The sequence below is a fragment of the Ambystoma mexicanum genome, chromosome 3p (genome assembly GCF_040938575.1).
Source record: "Ambystoma mexicanum isolate Mex_15411 chromosome 3p, UKY_AmexF1_1, whole genome shotgun sequence".
Lineage (NCBI taxonomy): Eukaryota > Metazoa > Chordata > Amphibia > Caudata > Ambystomatidae > Ambystoma > Ambystoma mexicanum.
Window position 1 is genome coordinate 707,890,140 of NC_090925.1, and position 18,184 is coordinate 707,908,323.

General features: G+C 44.9%; 1 protein-coding gene across 1 annotated transcript in view; it reads left to right on the plus strand.

Moving 5' to 3' along the window:
• LOC138580751 (uncharacterized) overlaps window positions 1-18,184 on the plus strand; it is a 333,494-nt gene that overhangs the window by 187,800 nt on the left and 127,510 nt on the right. Inside the window, exon 12 of the mRNA XM_069651540.1 lies at window positions 17,028-17,118. Coding sequence (XP_069507641.1) covers window positions 17,028-17,118 — 91 coding nt within the window. The remainder of the gene's footprint in view (window positions 1-17,027; window positions 17,119-18,184) is intronic.

The window sequence follows — 18,184 nt, forward strand, 5'->3', positions numbered from 1 at the left end:
TCACCTGAGTTCGATCTTTGCTGGATTTCTTGATCGATGCCTTCTTGCGTACTGCTCGAGTCTTGAATAAGGCTGCACGAGTCTCTTCCGACTCCAGCGTGCGTTCAAGTACCGGGATGCATGGGTCCAGGAATCCAGGAAATAACAGGGTGCGCAACTAGCACACAAGTCCAGGAATCAAGAAAGGAAGGAAAGGGACTAGAATTGGGTTAGAGTGGAAGAAGCAAGGGAAACAATACTGCGAGCTACGGAGCACACGTCTGGTCGCTACTTCGCAATAGCATTGAGGCGCACGGGGCCGCGGGGGCGTGGCATATTTATGGAACGTACTACTTCCGCCGCGAAGGCTGGTGCGAGGCGTGTCATGTGATACGGCCATGTTGGGAGAAACAATGAATGCAAGCCCCGCCGTGACAAGGACCAGGAAGTCCAGAAGGGGTGCGTTCTGTGGGTCATGACAGCATGCCTCCTCCGAAAACCTGTTCCACCAGGTTTGCCCGGGTGTATAAGGTGAAATCTTCTGAGTAGTCGAGGGGTCTTGAGATTAGAAAGTGGTCCCCAGATTCTTTCACTAGGAGGATATCCTTTCCATTCAACCAGGTATTGAAGCTGACCCCGTTTATACCTGGAGTCACATATTCGAGATACTTCATATTCCAATTGGTTGTCGACCAGTAGAGGAGGAGATCGGTAGGATTTCCGGGAAGATTGGTGGTAGGGTTTTAATAAGGATGTGTGGAATACTAGGTAAATTTTCTTCCAAGAGTCTGGTAGACTAATCCGGTATGAAACCGGGTTGATCATTTCCTTGATGGGAAATGGACCATAGTACCGAGGGGCCAACTTGTTTGGCCGTAGATGCTGGGGTAGTAATTTCGAGGACAACCAGACTTGATCACCGATTGCATAAGAAGGACCTGGTCTCCTTTTTAAATCCGCATACCTCTTAGTCTGTGTTCTGGCCTTCTCTAAATTTTCTTTGGCCTCTTGGTGTACGTTGATGAGGGTTTCAATCCAGGAATCGACAGTAGGTACTGGTGTAGGATGAGGGAGAACAGAGGGTAGAACTGATCGATGGAAACCTTGGCTACAATAAAAAGGGCTGGTCTTAATTGCTGAATGGTCTGAATTGTTGTAGGCGAATTCAGCCACGGGTATCAGGAGCGACCATTCATCCTGAACCTTGGTGGCGAAACATCGAAAATGCTGTTCCAGGGTCTAATTAGCACGTTCTGTGGCCCCGTTTCCAGAATTGAGAGACGTACTGAGGTCCTCGATCAGATATGATCTTGGAAGGGAGTCCATGTAAACGAAATATGTGTTCCAGGAAGATTCCAGCAAGTTCGGACAAGGATGGTAACTTACAGACGTGTAAAATGAGCCATATGAGTGAACAAATCTATGGTAACCATGATGGTTGTGTACCCTCGGGATGGTGGTAATTCCACAATGAAGTCTGTAGCAATGAATTCCCATGGCCTTGTTGGCACGGATGGTTGCATTAGAAGACCCGCCGGTCTCTTGGTATCATGTTTGTTTTGACTGCAGACAGCACAAGCTTTGATGTACTGCTCTACGTCAGTCTTCATTCCAGGCCACCAAAACTGTCTTTGTATAAGACGGGGGGTTTTGGTTATGCCACGATGTCCGGAGTGAAGGGTATCATGACAGAGGTTTATCATTCTTTGTTGTAATTTCTGTGTAGGAATGACCAGTGCATTGTCCTTGAATAAGTATCCTTCCTTAAGTCTTAGGTTCCATGGATTCTTCCTTGAAATATCCTTCCAGAGGTCAGAGGATTGGGTTTGTACTCAAATTTCTTCCAGGAGGTTGACTGCTTGAGCTATAAAGATCGTGTGGGGAAACATCTTCGGATAGGCCTTGTCTTCAGTAGTTACATAGTCAGGACGTCGAGATAAGGCGTCAGCAATCATGTTTTGTGATCCGGGAACATGAGTGATTTGGTATTTGGTATTGGGCAAAGAAGTAGGCCCAACGCGCCTGACGACTGTTCCTGCACTCCAATGATTGTAGAATTTGAAGATTCCAATGGTCCGTGCGGACCTGAACTGGATATCTAGCACCCAGAAGTAGATGTCGCCATTCAGTGAAGGCCTGGCGGATGGATAACAGTTCCTTTTCCAGGACGGAATAGTGTGTCTCACTGGGAGTCAGGGTTCGTGAGAGGTAAGCAATGGGGTGTTCCAGTTTATCCTCAAGTTCCTGTTTCAAGACCGCTCCTATGGCGTAGTTAGAGGCATCCGTTTCCACTAGGAATGGGTGATTTATGTCTGGTTGGGCCAGGATGGGGGCTTGCGTGAACTCTGTCTTCAATCGTTGGAATGCTTTGTCTTGTGGTGTAGACCAGATAAAGGGAGTGTCTTTCTTCAAGAGAGCAACAATCGGCTGGACGATCTCGGAAAAGGAAGAAATGAACTTCCGGTAGAAGTTGGCAAGCCCCAGGAAGGATTAAACTTGTTTCACGAAGGTGGGAGCAGGCCATGCCAGTATGGCCTTTACCTTTGAAGGGTCCATACCAAATCCTTCTGGGCTAAGGATGAATCCCAGTTAGTGAACACAAGTAACGTGAAACAAGCATTTTTCGGGTTTGGCTAAAAGTTTGTGTTCACGGAGTCGTTGCAGTACTGCCTTTACATGCTCTTCATGCTTTAGAGGATCCTTGGAAAAGAATAATATGTCATCCAGATAGACAATGACAAAAAGGAATAACATGTCAGAAAACACCCTGTCCATAAAACGTTGAAAAACCGCGGGAGCATTAGCTAGTCCAAAGGGCATGACTAGATATTCATAGTGACCTAAGGGTGTTCTAAAGGCTGTTTTCCATTCGTCTCCTTCCTGGACACAGATCAAATGATAGGCACCCCGGAGATCCAACTTCGTGAATACTACAGCGCCTCTCACAGCTTCCAGGATATCCGAGATCAGGCGTAGTGGGTACCGATCTTTGAGGGTGCATTGATTTAAGCCACGATAGTCGAGGCAAGGTCTGAGTTCCTTGGTGTCCTTCTTGGGAACAAAGAACAATGAAGCACCCGCTGGAGATTTTGAAGGTCTTATGGTGCCGTTTTCAAGGTTGGTATCCAGGTATTCTCTGAGGGCCCTTTTCTCAGGTTCGGAAAGAATGAACATTCTGCCAAAAGGAATCACTGCTGAGGGATCTGTATCTATGGCACAGTCTTCAGGTCTGTGAGGGGGTAAGGCCTGGACTATGGCAGTTGAAAATACATCAGCATATCCCTGATAGGCCTCTTGGACTTGTATGATATTAGAAACCATGAGTGGTGTTTTCAGGTCTCTTGTTGGTTCATTAAGGGGTGTCGAGGATTAGACAGTGGGACATACAAAACTCTGAGCCTAGGAATAGTGATCCTGCTGTCCAATTGATATACGGATTGTGCTTCTGTAACCAGGGCATACCCATTACCATGGAGTAATGGGCTGACTTAATGATGTCGAATGTAATCCGCTCTTGGTGATGGTTTATGGAAAGTTGGATCTCTTTTGTCTGCAGGCTTATGGGTCCTGAAGAGAGGGGTCTTCCGTCGATTGCTTCCACCGGCTGCATGGTGCTTCGTGTCTCCTACGGAATATGATGACTAACAACCCAGTCTTGATCAATGAAAATTCCCATAGCTCCGCAGTCCACCAAGGCCAGAATGGGATAGGTCTTATTCTTGGAGGGCGACAGGAAGGCTTGTAGTATCACCAAATTGTTTTGTCCAGGAGAGTTCAAGGATGGAATTGATGTGGAGCAAACATCTCTCTCCTGAAGCTCTGCTCCATCTAGGATCGGGAGCTGGCGTTTCCCGAACGCCGAGGAGGGGCCAGAGGACACTCCCTAACCAGGTGTTTGTCTGAGGCACAATACATGCACAACCCTGTATGAATTCTTCTCAATCTTTCTTGCGGGGATATAGCCCATGGAAGGCTCCTATCTGCATGGATTCTGGTTCAGAGATTGAGCCTGGGTTTGTGTCCGCCTTGGTGGTACTCTCAAAGGATGGCTTCGGAGGATTAGCTTTGAATTTCTTCTTCTCTGCCTTTCTTTCCTGGATCCGAAAATCTATTTGCATGGCAAGGTCCATTAGTGCCTGGAATGCGTTTGGGCGAGCCACTCTGGCCAACTCATCCTTAATTTCCTCATTCAGTCTTCTGCTGAAAAGGGTAAAACTTGCCTCTGGGGACCAATCAGCTTCCTTGACTAACTGCTTGAATCGGGTAACATAGGTGAGCATATCCTGGGATCCTTGCTGAAAGTCTAACAGGCGTTCCTGGGCACTATAGACCTGTTCTGGACGGTCAAACATGGTCTTAAGGGCTTGTATGAAGCCATCATAGTCATCTAGAAGAATGTCGCCGGCATTAACGAGGGGCGTGTCCCAGGTTAAGGCGTTTCCTTAAAGGTGGGAAATTATGAAGCCCACTTTAGCCCTGTGAGTTGAAAAGTAGTAGGGCTTAAAAGTAAAGTGAACCAAACATGAATCCAGGAATCCTCGAAGAGTTTTTGGTGAGCCATCATATTTGTCCACTATACCGCCCAGCAATACACTTTCTTTTGTGGCAGAATCGCGGGATAGAACTAGTTGTTTGAGAGCGGCGTTTTCCGCCTTTAGATTCTGCACCTCGGTTGATAGCTCTTGCATGCCACGCATCAGGTCCTGGATGGCCGCTTCCATGTCCATATCGAGTTCGGTCGGTTGGTGTGTCAAACTGTCAAGGAGTTCCCCCCTTCTCACCTGAGTTCGATCTTTGCTGGATTTCTTGATCGATGCCTTCTTGCGTACTGCTCGAGTCTTGAATAAGGCTGCACAAGTCTCTTCCGACTCCAGCGTGCGTTCAAGTACCGGGATGCAGGGGTCCAGGAATCCAGGAAATAACAGGGTGTGCAACTAGCACACGAGTCCAGGAATCAAGAAAGGAAGGAAAGGGACTAGAATTGGGTTAGAGTGGAAGAAGCAAGGGAAACAATACCGCGAGCTACGGAGCACACGTCTGGTCGCTACTTTGCAATAGCATTGAGACGCGCGGGGCCGCGGGGCGTGGCTTATTTATGGAACGTACTACGTCCGCCGTGAAGGCTGGTGCGAGGCGTGTCACGTGATACGGCCATGTTGGGAGAAACAATGAATGCAAGCCCCGCCGTGACAAGGACCAGGAAGTCCAGAAGGGGCGTGTTCTGTGGGTCATGACACTGTTGTTTTTTAGGAATAGGGACTGCATCTTAGAAGTAGGGTTTAGACCAGGCATTTTCTTTATTTTACATAAAATGCCCTGTTCAAACATGTCCTCTGGTCCATCTCCTATGTCTGATTTACTACAAAGAGCTGATGGAAGGTGACTGGGTGAAAGGCGAAGGAGCCTTGGATTGAATAGAAAGGAGAGAGCAGATGGGAAGTGAAGATAGGTAGATTGATATTGCCACACTATTTGTCTTGCTTCTCTTTTGCTCTGTACTGTAGCTAGATTATAGCATTTTTATTTTTTTATTTTTGTTATTTAAAGGGTGGACCTGGCTCGAGAGCAGCAGAGCACTGTACAAAATGTGGCTAGCCAGCATCTGGACTGGCATCTTTTAACAGTAGTGCAGTACTGTGCGTCGGCATGTGCATCCATTGGAATAAGTCCTTGATCAGGTGCTGTTGAAAGAACAATGTTTTGAGAGATATGTGAAATTGGAGAATTGTGGGGACATTCCAAGCCGACACCGGGATCGAGTTCCAGAGGGCTGGTGCATGACAAGAGAAGGATTGTTTGCGGGTCCTCTCTTTGCGAAAAAAAGAGAAACAAATAACTTTTGAAAGCAGAAGACTTTGTAAGGGGTACTAGAGAGCATGTGATTTTTTTAAGGGAAGAGGAGATCGAGGGGGAAAGCAGATTTCCCACTTGAACAAATTGAGTGTTCCTGGACAAATCACGTTGTCACCAATACCTGGTGATGTGGCCATGATGTGTAGCAAACCTAAACGCACAACTCCAATAGCAGAAAAAGACACTTAAAAAATATGGAACATTTACAGCACTCGTGACAGCCATTAACTTCTTCCACCCTAAGCTCCACCCCCAATCCCCACCTACTCAGGACCTTCCATCAGTTGTGCCCAGCCTTTGCTTTAAATCTGCCATTGAGTGTAATTCTGCCACTAGGTGTAATTCCAGCCAGCATCCTAATCCACAATTCAAGTAGGTGTACGGTATGTGTCTCATCCCTGGTCCTAACAACCTGGATTTGAATCCAGGCTTCTGTACCTTTTTTAAAGCAGTCCAATAGACTAAAGCAATTTAAAGGTATGATTGGACTTTTGCAGATCCAGGAAGACATTTTTGCTGGACCATAGATTTGGGAAATATGACTCAATGCCAGCACTTTCTTTAGGGTACCCCTACATACACCCATTCCCAATGCAAATTGGGCCCCCCTGATCACAAACCTGGCCCACCAAGATGAAAATCCCTGGAGCCGGGCCTGCAGGTCAGACCTGGTTGCATGAAAGGCACCTGCAAGCACAAATCATTTGCCTTTCCGGATACAACGGTACCGGAAAGCTTACCGGTACTGTTGTATCCAGACCGGCAAGCTCGTATTGAGGCCCATTGTGGTGGTGAAATTAAAGTCTTGGGGACGGGAACCCTGAGACTTTAGGAACTACATGTGTGGTCTTAAAACGGAGCCTCAAGATCTTTTTATTTATTTAACTGTGTTGCTTGGAACTTGGGGAAGGGAACCCCAAGGATTGTTTTCAAATATATTTCCTTGAACTTGAGAAAGGTATTCTTGAGACTTTTGTGGAACTTTCTTACACTTGGGGAAGGGGAGCTGAAAGAAAGCTGGGAGCTGAAAGAAGCTCTGAACTTTGAAATAAACACCATTTCTTTTATTATTGGCATCGCTACATTGTTTAGCTTTATTTCTGAGGGCAATTATAGGTTTTGGACACAGACAGACTTTTAAGTTAAACTCTTTGACTCAGACTTTCCTAAATTTCATTTGGGTAGGTATATCCCACCTTAGTATAGGGCAGGTTAGGCCTTCTACCATCCTGACATTTGATTTAATAAAGTATTTTATTTTGAACTTTGTTGTCTGTGTCTTGCTTCATGATGTCGTCACAGTTCCCTCAATCACTTAATACTTAGAATAAAAAGGGAATCTAGCAGCCACTGAGGCGCCTGAACCCAGAACAGGGGACCTCACAACACCAAAGGATGAATCTGAAAGAACCTGCATCTGCATCTCCATGTAACTTAAAATCGATGCAAAGTCTGCTCTCACCTGCCTCCCTGATGCTAGGTCCAGAGTGGTCAGAAATGTGACACGGACCACGTTGTGAGGTTTGCTCAACAAATGACATTTTATTATTTTATAAGGTTGGATGAAAGCCTCACTATCCTTAACCTGACGAGGATTTCCCTGCCTAAAGTAAACTAAAGGAAACACTCTAAAAAGGGTATCTGTCCCTCACACATATTCATATAACAAATAAACAAGGAAATGTATGGCAGTTAAAAACAATGATGATTGAATTCAAAATGTGACCACAGTCTCTCTTCATAACCTGGGTGAATTACCCTTCCCCAGGTTTAAACATGATTCTTCTTCAAAGTTCAAGAAGGAGCACAAGGAAATCCTGATTCGGAATAAACGTTATAATACAGTTTGATGCAACTTCCACTTGTCAACAGAAGGATCCAACACAGAAGATATACGTCTCTTCTTCTTTAAACAGGCTCTCAGTTCCTCAATAGCAACAATGATTGTCTTAGGATGATTTGCCACTCTGACAACTCTAAGAAATACAACTTCTCTGTAACAGCCTTGCACGGCTCTTCCTCCAGCACCACTAACAACATAAAGTGTCTCTGTCAGGACCAACTTGTAGTACTCCTTCATCTTTTACCTGGCCTGCTTCCATGCCAGGCCTACAATCTCCAAAGGTTTGCCATCTGGGTATACTCCCCTGTCCGAACAGCTTTTCACAACAACAAGTGCTTTTGTGGTCAATGTCAACTGACAAGAGGTTCAAAGCAGCTTGATAGCATTCAACAAATTGCAGGTTCAAAAGTTTCAACACCTTTTCAGGAAAACAAGATTCGCATTGATGCTCTTTAATACTTTTCTGCAAATGATGCTCCTCTCCTTCTGGATACCTTTCCCCAGAAGGGCAGCCTTTTTGCCACTCTTGTTTCCCCACTACACAAACAATCAAAGAATAATAGGGATATGGTCTCTTCCTACCTCTCATTTGATTTTGGCAATGTGTGTGTATCCCAGCGTGTACAAGATGTTGTGTACAATATGGGAGATACGTTTCAAAGTTTATAGATCTTGCATTAGCCCTCCTCTGCTGTTGGCAATACTGGCTTGATTGTGTTTGCCTTGGTTTCAGTTTCTCTTGGCTGGGGCGATGCTTATTGAAATTACCTCTTAACAAAGTCGCCCTCACTGGTGGTAGGGGTTTCCACAGACTCACACTTTCAAGGTTAAAGGTCATTTGGCTTTGATATAATAGAGTTTTGCACCTTTTCCCTATTTCGGTGTTCAGCATTAACTTGGTAATCACTCTCACTCACCCACGATTGCTGCTTCTGTTGTTTTACAATAGTTTGATATTCAAAAGTAACGTGTGAATCACTTACATTCACACGCAAGTACTGCTTCTGCTGCTTTGCACTAGTTCCGCTTCTATGCAAGTGCTGTTCACTCGCGAAAGCCTGCTTCCAACACGCGAACGTGGACAAAGTGCTCTGGGGTCACTGACAACCTGTGAACTCACTGGATCATACGTGCCCCTCTGCTCCCCTTGCCGCCCACAGGACTCCTTCTGCTGTGGCTCCTCGCGACCTGGCAAACTGCTTTGTTAAGTCTGCCTTAGCCCACACCACTTTCAATGGGAGCTCCTCTTGCTCTTGAGGCCCTCTGGTGCATGGCAGACACCGGAGACTGTTTCAAGGCCCTTGTGTGCACGTCAGCCACCTGAGACAGCCTCCTGCATGATTTCCGGTGCGCAGCCTCTGCAGCACATGTCACATGGGGGAAAGCTTTCCTCCTGCACGCTTCATTTCTGTGGGCACAGACCCTCTCAGGACCGGCAGTTGATCTCTGCCAAGCAGTGGTGCTGGAGTCTTCTCTCTCCTCCAGCTTCTGCGTGGGCTGCCAGCACGAATTATAATGCTTCTGACTTCCTCTACTCTTCCCCAACAACGCCAGCTCTATGGCCTGAACCTAAGGGGGCCTTTTTTACGCCTCTCTGTCTCCCTCAGGTGTGGGTCATCTGCATTAACGAACTGACCACACTACAACATTGTGCCTTTTCAGACCTCTTCTTCGTCTCAGTACATAGGGAATTATGGGACTTTAAGTTCCAAATGGTAAAATTAGGTTTTCTTAAGTCTGCTGTTCTATTTTTGACCCCAGTTTGTCCCCTATAACATTATTTAAAAACACATCATAAGAATTAGTCATTAGCCTTGATTGTATTGGGAAAGGCAATTTCTTTACACTGGTTTTATTCACAAATTTCCTTTCACTGCCTCTTTGGGTGCTAGGGAGGTTTTCAACTTTACAGGTCTCCCAAACTTTAGAAGGGTTTTGGTTTCTCCCCAGGCCTAAGAGTGTAAGATTGGGTTCAGCCCAATATCTTTGTGTATCTTGTGGAGCATCAAGATTATTATACCAAGCTATTACATACATTGGCATTGCAGAGCTATCCTCGCTAGAGGATTACAAAAACTGTGTCTCATCCCACGGATTCCTCCCACTCCCGTGGGCCTTTTCTCCTCCCAGGTGATCATCCCATCAGAAGACCACCCCTATGTCAGGATCAGAAAGCGTGTGCCTTTCCCTGGCCACCTGAGGGTAGACTTTATGCAGGGAATTAGTGAGGAGTCCGTAGGGTTCATCACATAGGCTTCTAATATCTTTTTCTGGGCTGGAGGGAGTCAGGACCATCGACCTTCCCTTTAGCAAAGGGATACATTTGTGGCCTGAACTTAGAGATGAGCTGTTTATCCCAGGCCTGCCATTCCCCAAAAAGGTAAATGTGGCACAATAGGAAGCACAAGTATCCAAGGGACTGGAGGAGCCTGAAAATGCGTAACCCACTGGGTATATTGCTCGCATGAGGCAAAGCCTCTTCTACATGCAACTTTAAATCAAAAACCAAGGAAAGATTCTCTCAATGAATATATCCCTCACATCCACACGTACTACTGGTACTTGCTCCTCCTCCTCTTGCTCCCACTTCCCATACTCGGAGGATGTGGGTCAGGGGATGATAATGTATCAGGAGATCATGACTGTAGGGGCAGAGATTACACACTTAGACCCTCCTTAGGAGCTACTTCCCCCCCTCTGGGTCTGCCCTAATTTCAGTCCTGGTTACTTTCATAGGCTTCAACAGCTTGGTCTCAGTCAGAGTAGTCACTGACGAGTACTCAGAAGTAGTAATCCTTCTCTACTCTTCTGCAGATGTTCTCCTCTCGTAGGCCATGTTTTCTCTGGCAGGACTGCATTTTCCCTTCCATAATCGTAAAGCCAGGCCTCTCTTAAAAAGGTTCAGGTGAAAAGGTATGTTCCCTTCTGAAGCGGTGTTTAAATATCCAGGTAATCCTCTGAATGGTGCGACAATGTAGTGCCCAATTTCTACTGTTGCCAGTCAAAATGCCAGCAGGCACCCACAGTCTCATAAACTGGCAGCCCAAAGAGAAATCCACTTCCATTGAGATGAAGCTGCATGAAAGAGGGACAGAGGAATATGTCCATCTGGTCTGGAGCCCTCGTTGTCGTCTTCCTGCTATTGCTGCTGCTCCTCCCCCATGCTCAACCCAAACGGAGGTCTAAGAGAAAAAAGAAAAATAACCAAAATTAGTTGCCACCCTTAGACTGGCTGTGGTGTGGATAAAGCACAAGGTCTGTGCTGGAGTGATAAGTAACAGCAGCCATCTTGGAACAACATAGCGGTTGCTATTACAGTGGATTCTGACACGGTTCCCTGAGTGGGAGATTCTAAAGTGGGGTCAGTGACTAGAGTGGAGGAGTAAGCCCCAAAGGCCAGTGACAGTGAATGGAAGGCTCTACTCTTTAGCGTTCTTGAGATTGATGAGCCTTCCAGAGATGCTATACTGGAGCACGAGAAAGTGGTGTTCCGGTCTGGGAGATGGTGTGGTGCTGTAATTGAAGGGTTTATAGAGGGAAGCTGTGAGTGATTTGGGCTCTAAGGAAATGGACACTGTGCTGAGTGAAGGCGACCTAGTTTTCTACAGAGAAAATGATGTGTTGGTCATGGTAGAAAGTATGGATGAAGACAGAAGCTTTTGGAATGAGTGTCCAATTGAAATTGCCGAATCTATTCAGTGGAGGGACTCATTTCTGTGGTACATACAAAAGCTTGGAGTGGGGAAAGCTGTTCATTTGCTGTAGAAATATGGTGCAAAAGGAAAGATATTTGAAGTTTCGGATACTAGCATGTATATCTGAGGTGTGTGATGTGCTTAAACGTTTTGTGGATCAGTGTACTTTATTGCACATCGTTGAGTACAGATTTGAGGGCTTTGCTGGATGAACTTTGATGCAGCAATATGGCTAAAGTGGGAGGATTGGGCCTTGACATTATTAATTGCACTCATAAAACTAGGCAATGCAACCACGAGAAAATCTTAGATGAACTATCGCAGAAACCCAGGAGGATCAAGATTTAATGGTTACGCCTACAGACTCTGATATACACTGGAAGGAATATGTTTGATATAATTTAAAGGGAGATCACCAGTTCTAGCACATTAGTATCAATATATTTGTACCTCCTAATGATCCGTCGGACAACAAGATGGGGAAACGTGTCGAGGAGCAAGTATTCAAATGGTATATTATGAATAGCAAGTGTTCAAACATTATGTTATATTGAATGAATAAAATTCAATTTGGAGGAGAAAGAGTCTAAACATCATGCTACATTGAATGAAGAAAATTCAATTTGAGAGAAGCTAAAATGAGAAGCGAGCTTTTAAACAAGAGGAGTAAGAATCTAAATATTATGCCATATTGAATGAATACAATTTAATTTGGAGGAGCAAGAATCCAGGAATCAAGCTAAATTGAAAGGCATATTGAATGAATACAATTTAATTTGAGAGGAGTTAATCTTCAAACACCTTGGCACAATTGAATGAATGATCTGAAGTGACACAAGTGGAGAAAACTTTTGACAGAAAACAAACCCAAAATAAATCATAATTTTGATTCAAATTCAATTTTTGGCGCAACAAAATCGGATTCTGAAGCATTGTTTCTTTACCACTTCTAAGACTACAAGTAAAACAGAGAAGATGGTGATAACTATTAAGGCAACAGATAAACTCTTGGGCGTTTCTGGTTACACAATAGACTATTTGAATGAGGTGCTGAGTAAAGGTAATATGTGATCACACTGTGGTTGTTGAGCTAGGTTTTTAAAATGATAGGGTGGGAGTATGTTCTTTTTACACAGTGTTCGCTTATTGTGCCAGATCTTCCATTGGGTACTTCTGAAAACATTGCAATAGCGAACATAAAAGGCGCACTGTGATGGACTTCATTCACATAACCAAAGATGTTGGTAAACACAATCTGTTCACAGGCCTACATGGAGTGGAAACACCTATGCAGTAGATGCCCCACCGGGTGCCCGATCTGTGCAGGTTTTCCAAACCATAATATGCACAATGGTGTGGTATGCATGCATCTGTGCCATTCTTCGTCCACATCAGAATTGGGAATAGTTGATTGTGCCCATTTTCTTTTCAGTTATTAGCTCTGCCCTATTTTCAGGCTGATATCCTGCCTCCACAAGCCACGAGTGATGAGTGAAGAGAGGCTGCATACCATGCTATGTTATTTAAAGGAGTCTTGTAATGTTAAGGAATTACCTCAATGCCTCACGCATGGAAGCAGGCAGGGTTTTAAATTGGGCAAGGCTAACCGGGATTCATACCTGGCCATTTCCACAAATTGTCCTTCAGCCTGGCCACTGCCTCTGCTCCCTAAACTGGCTTCCCCAACCTGTTTCCCTAGTGTGCTGAAGTAAAGAAAAGATATTAAGTGACAATACCGCTCATGCCCAGTACATGTAAACTATCAGACATATTTAGAATCGCATCATCAGTTGCAGACATTTTAAATTCCAGTATTTGTTTTTTTAACACTAGAGGGAGAACTGTAGCAAAGAGAATACATTGTTTGACCTTTGCCACTTTTTCTACTGAAGTCTTGTCATTGGAATGAATTAACAAAATGAATACCTAGAATCATGGATTTTCTTTAAAAGAACTGAGGGATTGTAGCGTACAACCTATTTTGATTAGATTTCATACTTGCATACTTTCATTTTAGTCAGATTGTTTACTGCAGATTTTGTTTATTGATTTTTTTAAACTTTCTTTATTGCCATTTCACTTAACAACAGTTACCAACAATCAACATACCCCCTTCCTCACCCTCCCCGGTACACTCGTACAGGTGCCAAGCTGTTCCATGACAAGGCGATCAGTGGGTAAATTACAAGTATAATATAGCAAACGTCAATATGGGCCATACGTAATATGGGCAACAAGTCCAAGGTTTCGCAGACAACACTCCCAGAGAACTCGAGTCTGGATATAACATCCGTATAATTCCCGGTGTTCCTATTTCGCCGGGGCACCATGTCCTTGTTTGCAGTTATCCTTGGGTGGGATACCAGATAGTAGGTGGGCGCCCCTCTATGGGGAGGGCTGATGCAAGGACTCCTGTGGGGGAAAGGGGCTCGGAACCCCCTCCACTTGGTTGCTTGGGGAGATATAGCGTATATGCGTCCCACATCAGTCTGTCTCCCCAGCAGTTCCTTTGCATTGCGCCCCATCTGGTCTCCATATTGTTGCAATACAAAATGTCCTCAGACCATTGGGCGACTGTCGGGCCACGTTTCCTACCCCACCCCAAAGCCACTCTACGTTTTGCCAGAATTAGAAGGAGGCTTATTAACTTCCTAGTCCCTTTAGATACCTGTTTGGTATACCCCAGTAGGGCCATTATGGGGTCTGGTGTAAGCTGTTGTCCCGCAATTTCTCCAGTCACTTCAAGCACCTGCACCCAGATTTATTTTAATTTTCCCTTCTGACAGCAGTTTGTTTCTCCTCTACGACTTTAATCTGCATTTTTAATCAATCCACTCCTCTGTTAGTCTTCCATCCCTTCCAGACTCTCAGAATCTTTCGTATGTTCCTACTCCTCTTTCTCACTTCTCAGGCTCTTGTATGGACCTAATTTCTCCTCTCTGCTACCTGACTTCGGTCTCTGTTCTTATCTATTCTTCTGATCAAGCATAACTGTCACTTTCTATTATTCTTTCACCAACTCTCTCTTATCCCCTTTCCTCCTCATACCTTTTTCCGTAAAGACCTAAGTAACTTCAATGCTTCTGCTTTCAATTATGCTTTCTACTCTTCACCACTGGCTGAACTCACTTCTTCATCTTTGGACTCTGACTTAATTCTGCTCCTCAACCATCTCTGACACTCTTGACTCTCTCCTGCTTTTCCATTCATCCCCACAGGCAAACCCCCAAAAACCTGGCTGACTCACTCCCTCTGCTCGCTGCGTCGATCTCTTCGCTGTTGGCGTAAGTCGCAGTCTTCTACCAATTCATCCCTCTTTTCCTCTCTTCATACCACCTATGACACAACTATCCTCCTTGCTAACCAACAACACAGAAAGAACTTTATAACTTTTTCCTCTCATCCTCGATGTTTCTTTCAAACTCTTTCTCGTATTCTTTCCTCCACCTTTACTGACTCTGTCAATTCCTCATCCTTATCTGCCTCTGATTTGTTCTCCTATTTTTTTCACTAAAGTTGCTCTTCTCTGTTCTATTTCCTCCCTCTCTCCTCCATCTGTTCTCTTCTCTCTTCCTCCCCCGTATTATTCCCTGTCTTCCTTTCCTCCTCTTACCTATGCTGACACTGCAGTTTTTCTTTGCAAAGCTCACCCGACCTCTGCTTCAACCGATCCCCTCCCCTCACTGTTCATTCCTAAGGTCTACCCTCTCCTTCTTTCTCATCTTAGGTCTCTTTTCAATGCCTCTCTCCAATTCTCTATCTTTACATCTTACTTTAAGCACACTACGATTCTTCCCATTCTTAAAAAATCCTCACTTGATCCTCCCCTTACCTCAAACTCCGGGCCTATTTCTCTTCTTCCCTATCTTTCTAAACCTCTGGAGCGAATTGCCTGCTCCCAGGTCTCCGCTTATCCCAACTCTAATTCTCTTCTTCCACTTTACCAATCTGGCTTCTGAACTCATCACTCTACTCAGACTGCTCCCCTCTCTGTCACTAACTCGCTTCTTTCAGATCGACATGCCAAGCACTCTTCTATATTGGTACTCCTTTGTCGATCGGCAGCTTTTGATACTGTCACCCACTCCCTTCTGCTTGTCTCACTTGCTTCCCTTGGCTTTAAAAACTTGTTTCTTGAACGGTTTGATTCCTACCTCTCCAGCCATACCTACTGCGTCTACTGGGAGCTGGTCACTCTTCATCTGCATTTCCTCTCTCTCATGGCATACCCCAGGGCTCGGTTATTGGCACCCTTCTTTTCTCTCTATATACCATTCCTCTTACTTCTATCATTATCTCTTTTGGTCTTTCTCATCACTTTTACGCTGATGATTCTCAACTTTTCGTTTCCTTCACTGCGTTCACCCCTGCTATACACGACATGATTACATCCTGTCTTCTCACTATCCAATCCTGGATGACTGGTCATTTTATTCATTTGAATCCCTCTAAGACTGAGGTTCTTTTCTTTACTGCTACTATCATTCCTCGCCCTTCCCCATCCTGTCTATTTCTTTTCCTCCTAACTGTCTACCCAATTCATCATCTACTCGTAACCTCAGCATATACTTTGACTCTTCTCTTACTTCCTCTCCATAGATCTCTGCTCCCTCTCGCTCTTGTTGATTCCACCTCGGTAATATCCAGAAAAGCTAGACCCTTTCTTTTGTTTCATGCTACTAAGTTACTTGTATACTCTCTTGTCTTCTCTCATCTTTTTTACTTCTCCAGTCTTCTGCCTGCCTGTCTCCCATCTTGCCCTGCCGTGTTCAATCTATATTTCCTCTGTACGTGTCCTATTTTCTCTATCTTCTCATGGTTCTTTCTCCTCTGCCCGTGTCTCACTTCACTAGATCCCTTTTCACTGCTGTTTGATTTTCAATTTCCTCTGTTTGGTCTTTAATTCCCTTCATAATATGGCTCCTCCCTATCTCTCTTCACTCTGCACCAAGTTCCATGCAATCTCTGTGTCCCTGTTTCTTTTTAGGGTTCCTCGTCCTCCCTGTGCTTCTTCTCGCTTTCGTTCTTTCTCCCTGTTGGCACCTCATCACTAGAACGCCCATCCCTGTTCACTTTGTTCTCTCTCCTACTCTATGTTCCGCTCACTTCTTAAAGATCATCTTCTTTCTCTCTAACATTTTCCTAAACTTAGATTTTGATTTGAACTGTTGTAATATTTGTGTAAAGCACTTTGGCGAAATGCGCTATTCAAATACAAATGATTGAATGCACCTTTTAAAACACATTTTCACTCCCCCTCTTTCCAGGCACGAAAACCTGACCACGCCAGTTAGGCCACTACTTTAATTACTGGGGAGCCACTCTAGGTCTTTTAAAGGTTCCTTGGTTAGTTAGGATTTGGGGCCACTACAGGAACTTCAAGAACCAATCACTTACCCTCATGGGATGCCACAGGTGCTAGTGCAGCATTGGTTGATAAATATTATCAAGGGGGTCAAATCTAATGTGGAGGATGTTGTAATATTTATAAGAGGAGGCGTGCCCATCCACAGCAGTAGTGGCATGGTCATGACTAGGGGGTCATATGAGCTTAAGAGAGAGTTTAAGTGTGCTTTTCTGAGAGGAGAGTAGGCAAAATGGGTGTTGAGGGGGCAAAAGTCTGATTCGGATGCCATTGTGTCATTTCTTTCTTGCAGAAATTGGAGATATTGGAGCCTAGAGGGTCTGTATTGGGAGCACCACCTTCAGAAGAGGAGATGTCCCCAGAGTTGAACAAACGTGAGGCTGGTAAGCATGCCCGGGAGAGTGGAAGCAAACTCTTAATTTCACACAGACAACAGTGTGAGTATGCCCTGAAGCAAACATACACATACCAGGGAGGATGAGGGCCTGGGCCTGGAGATATGCACATACCCCAAAGAACAAAAGTTCCACAAAATACACACATCTGTCAACCATAGCATACAACAGGTTGGACCCTAGAAAAAAGAAAAAAACACACACACCCACACCCCCATACCACCCCCCTCTTAAACAGCCACAACACAATGTGATGAGGTGCTAAAACAGGGAGGCACTCATAAAACTGAGCATTAGGAAGCTGCACAACACATTGCAGTGCCGGTGAAGACTCTGAAACAGATAAGACAGAATAGTCTTCCAAAACAAACATCGGGGATGAAGGGGTTGACAGAATCCTGACACGCCATGGTAGGACGGGTTCTTGAAAACACAACCCACACAGCTGTCAACAAAACAAATGCAGAGACATAATGGTGAGAAATGATTATTACAGGTGGAACTTACATTAGTTCAGGGTGAGTGCCCTAAACTCATAACACACAACAGAAAGGAAGGGACTCCAAATCCTTCGGCATACAGCAGAAGAGGTTGGGTCCCTATAGCCACACCTCCAAACCAGGACATGATCCAGAAATGTACAGTTAAACCAAGACAGGAGGGGCCAAGAATGCAGTCTCTTCCTCGGTGAGTAGCCCTTAATGAATAGCCATTCTACAGGGTATGTTGCTATGAAAGGGTTCCTCCCACATCCTATAAAAGGAGTCCATGAGCAGGAAGGCCTCTAACACCTACAGTATCCTTGAGCCATTCTTAAAATGTCCATCTTCCAATATCCTCCTTCCCCTGCACCTCACTGGTTTAAAGGCCTGCGTGGATTGTACACAGACCAGTGCTCTTCCATGAGAACTGTTGCTATTTCCTTGGGAGTCATTTTTACTTTTTATAACATAGGCTAATCGGTGATAGCATAGGCTAGTGAGACACAGCAGAGGATATTCACTCTCAGCCTTTGTCCACTGGCCGTGGCTCCACCTCCACTGATATCACCAAT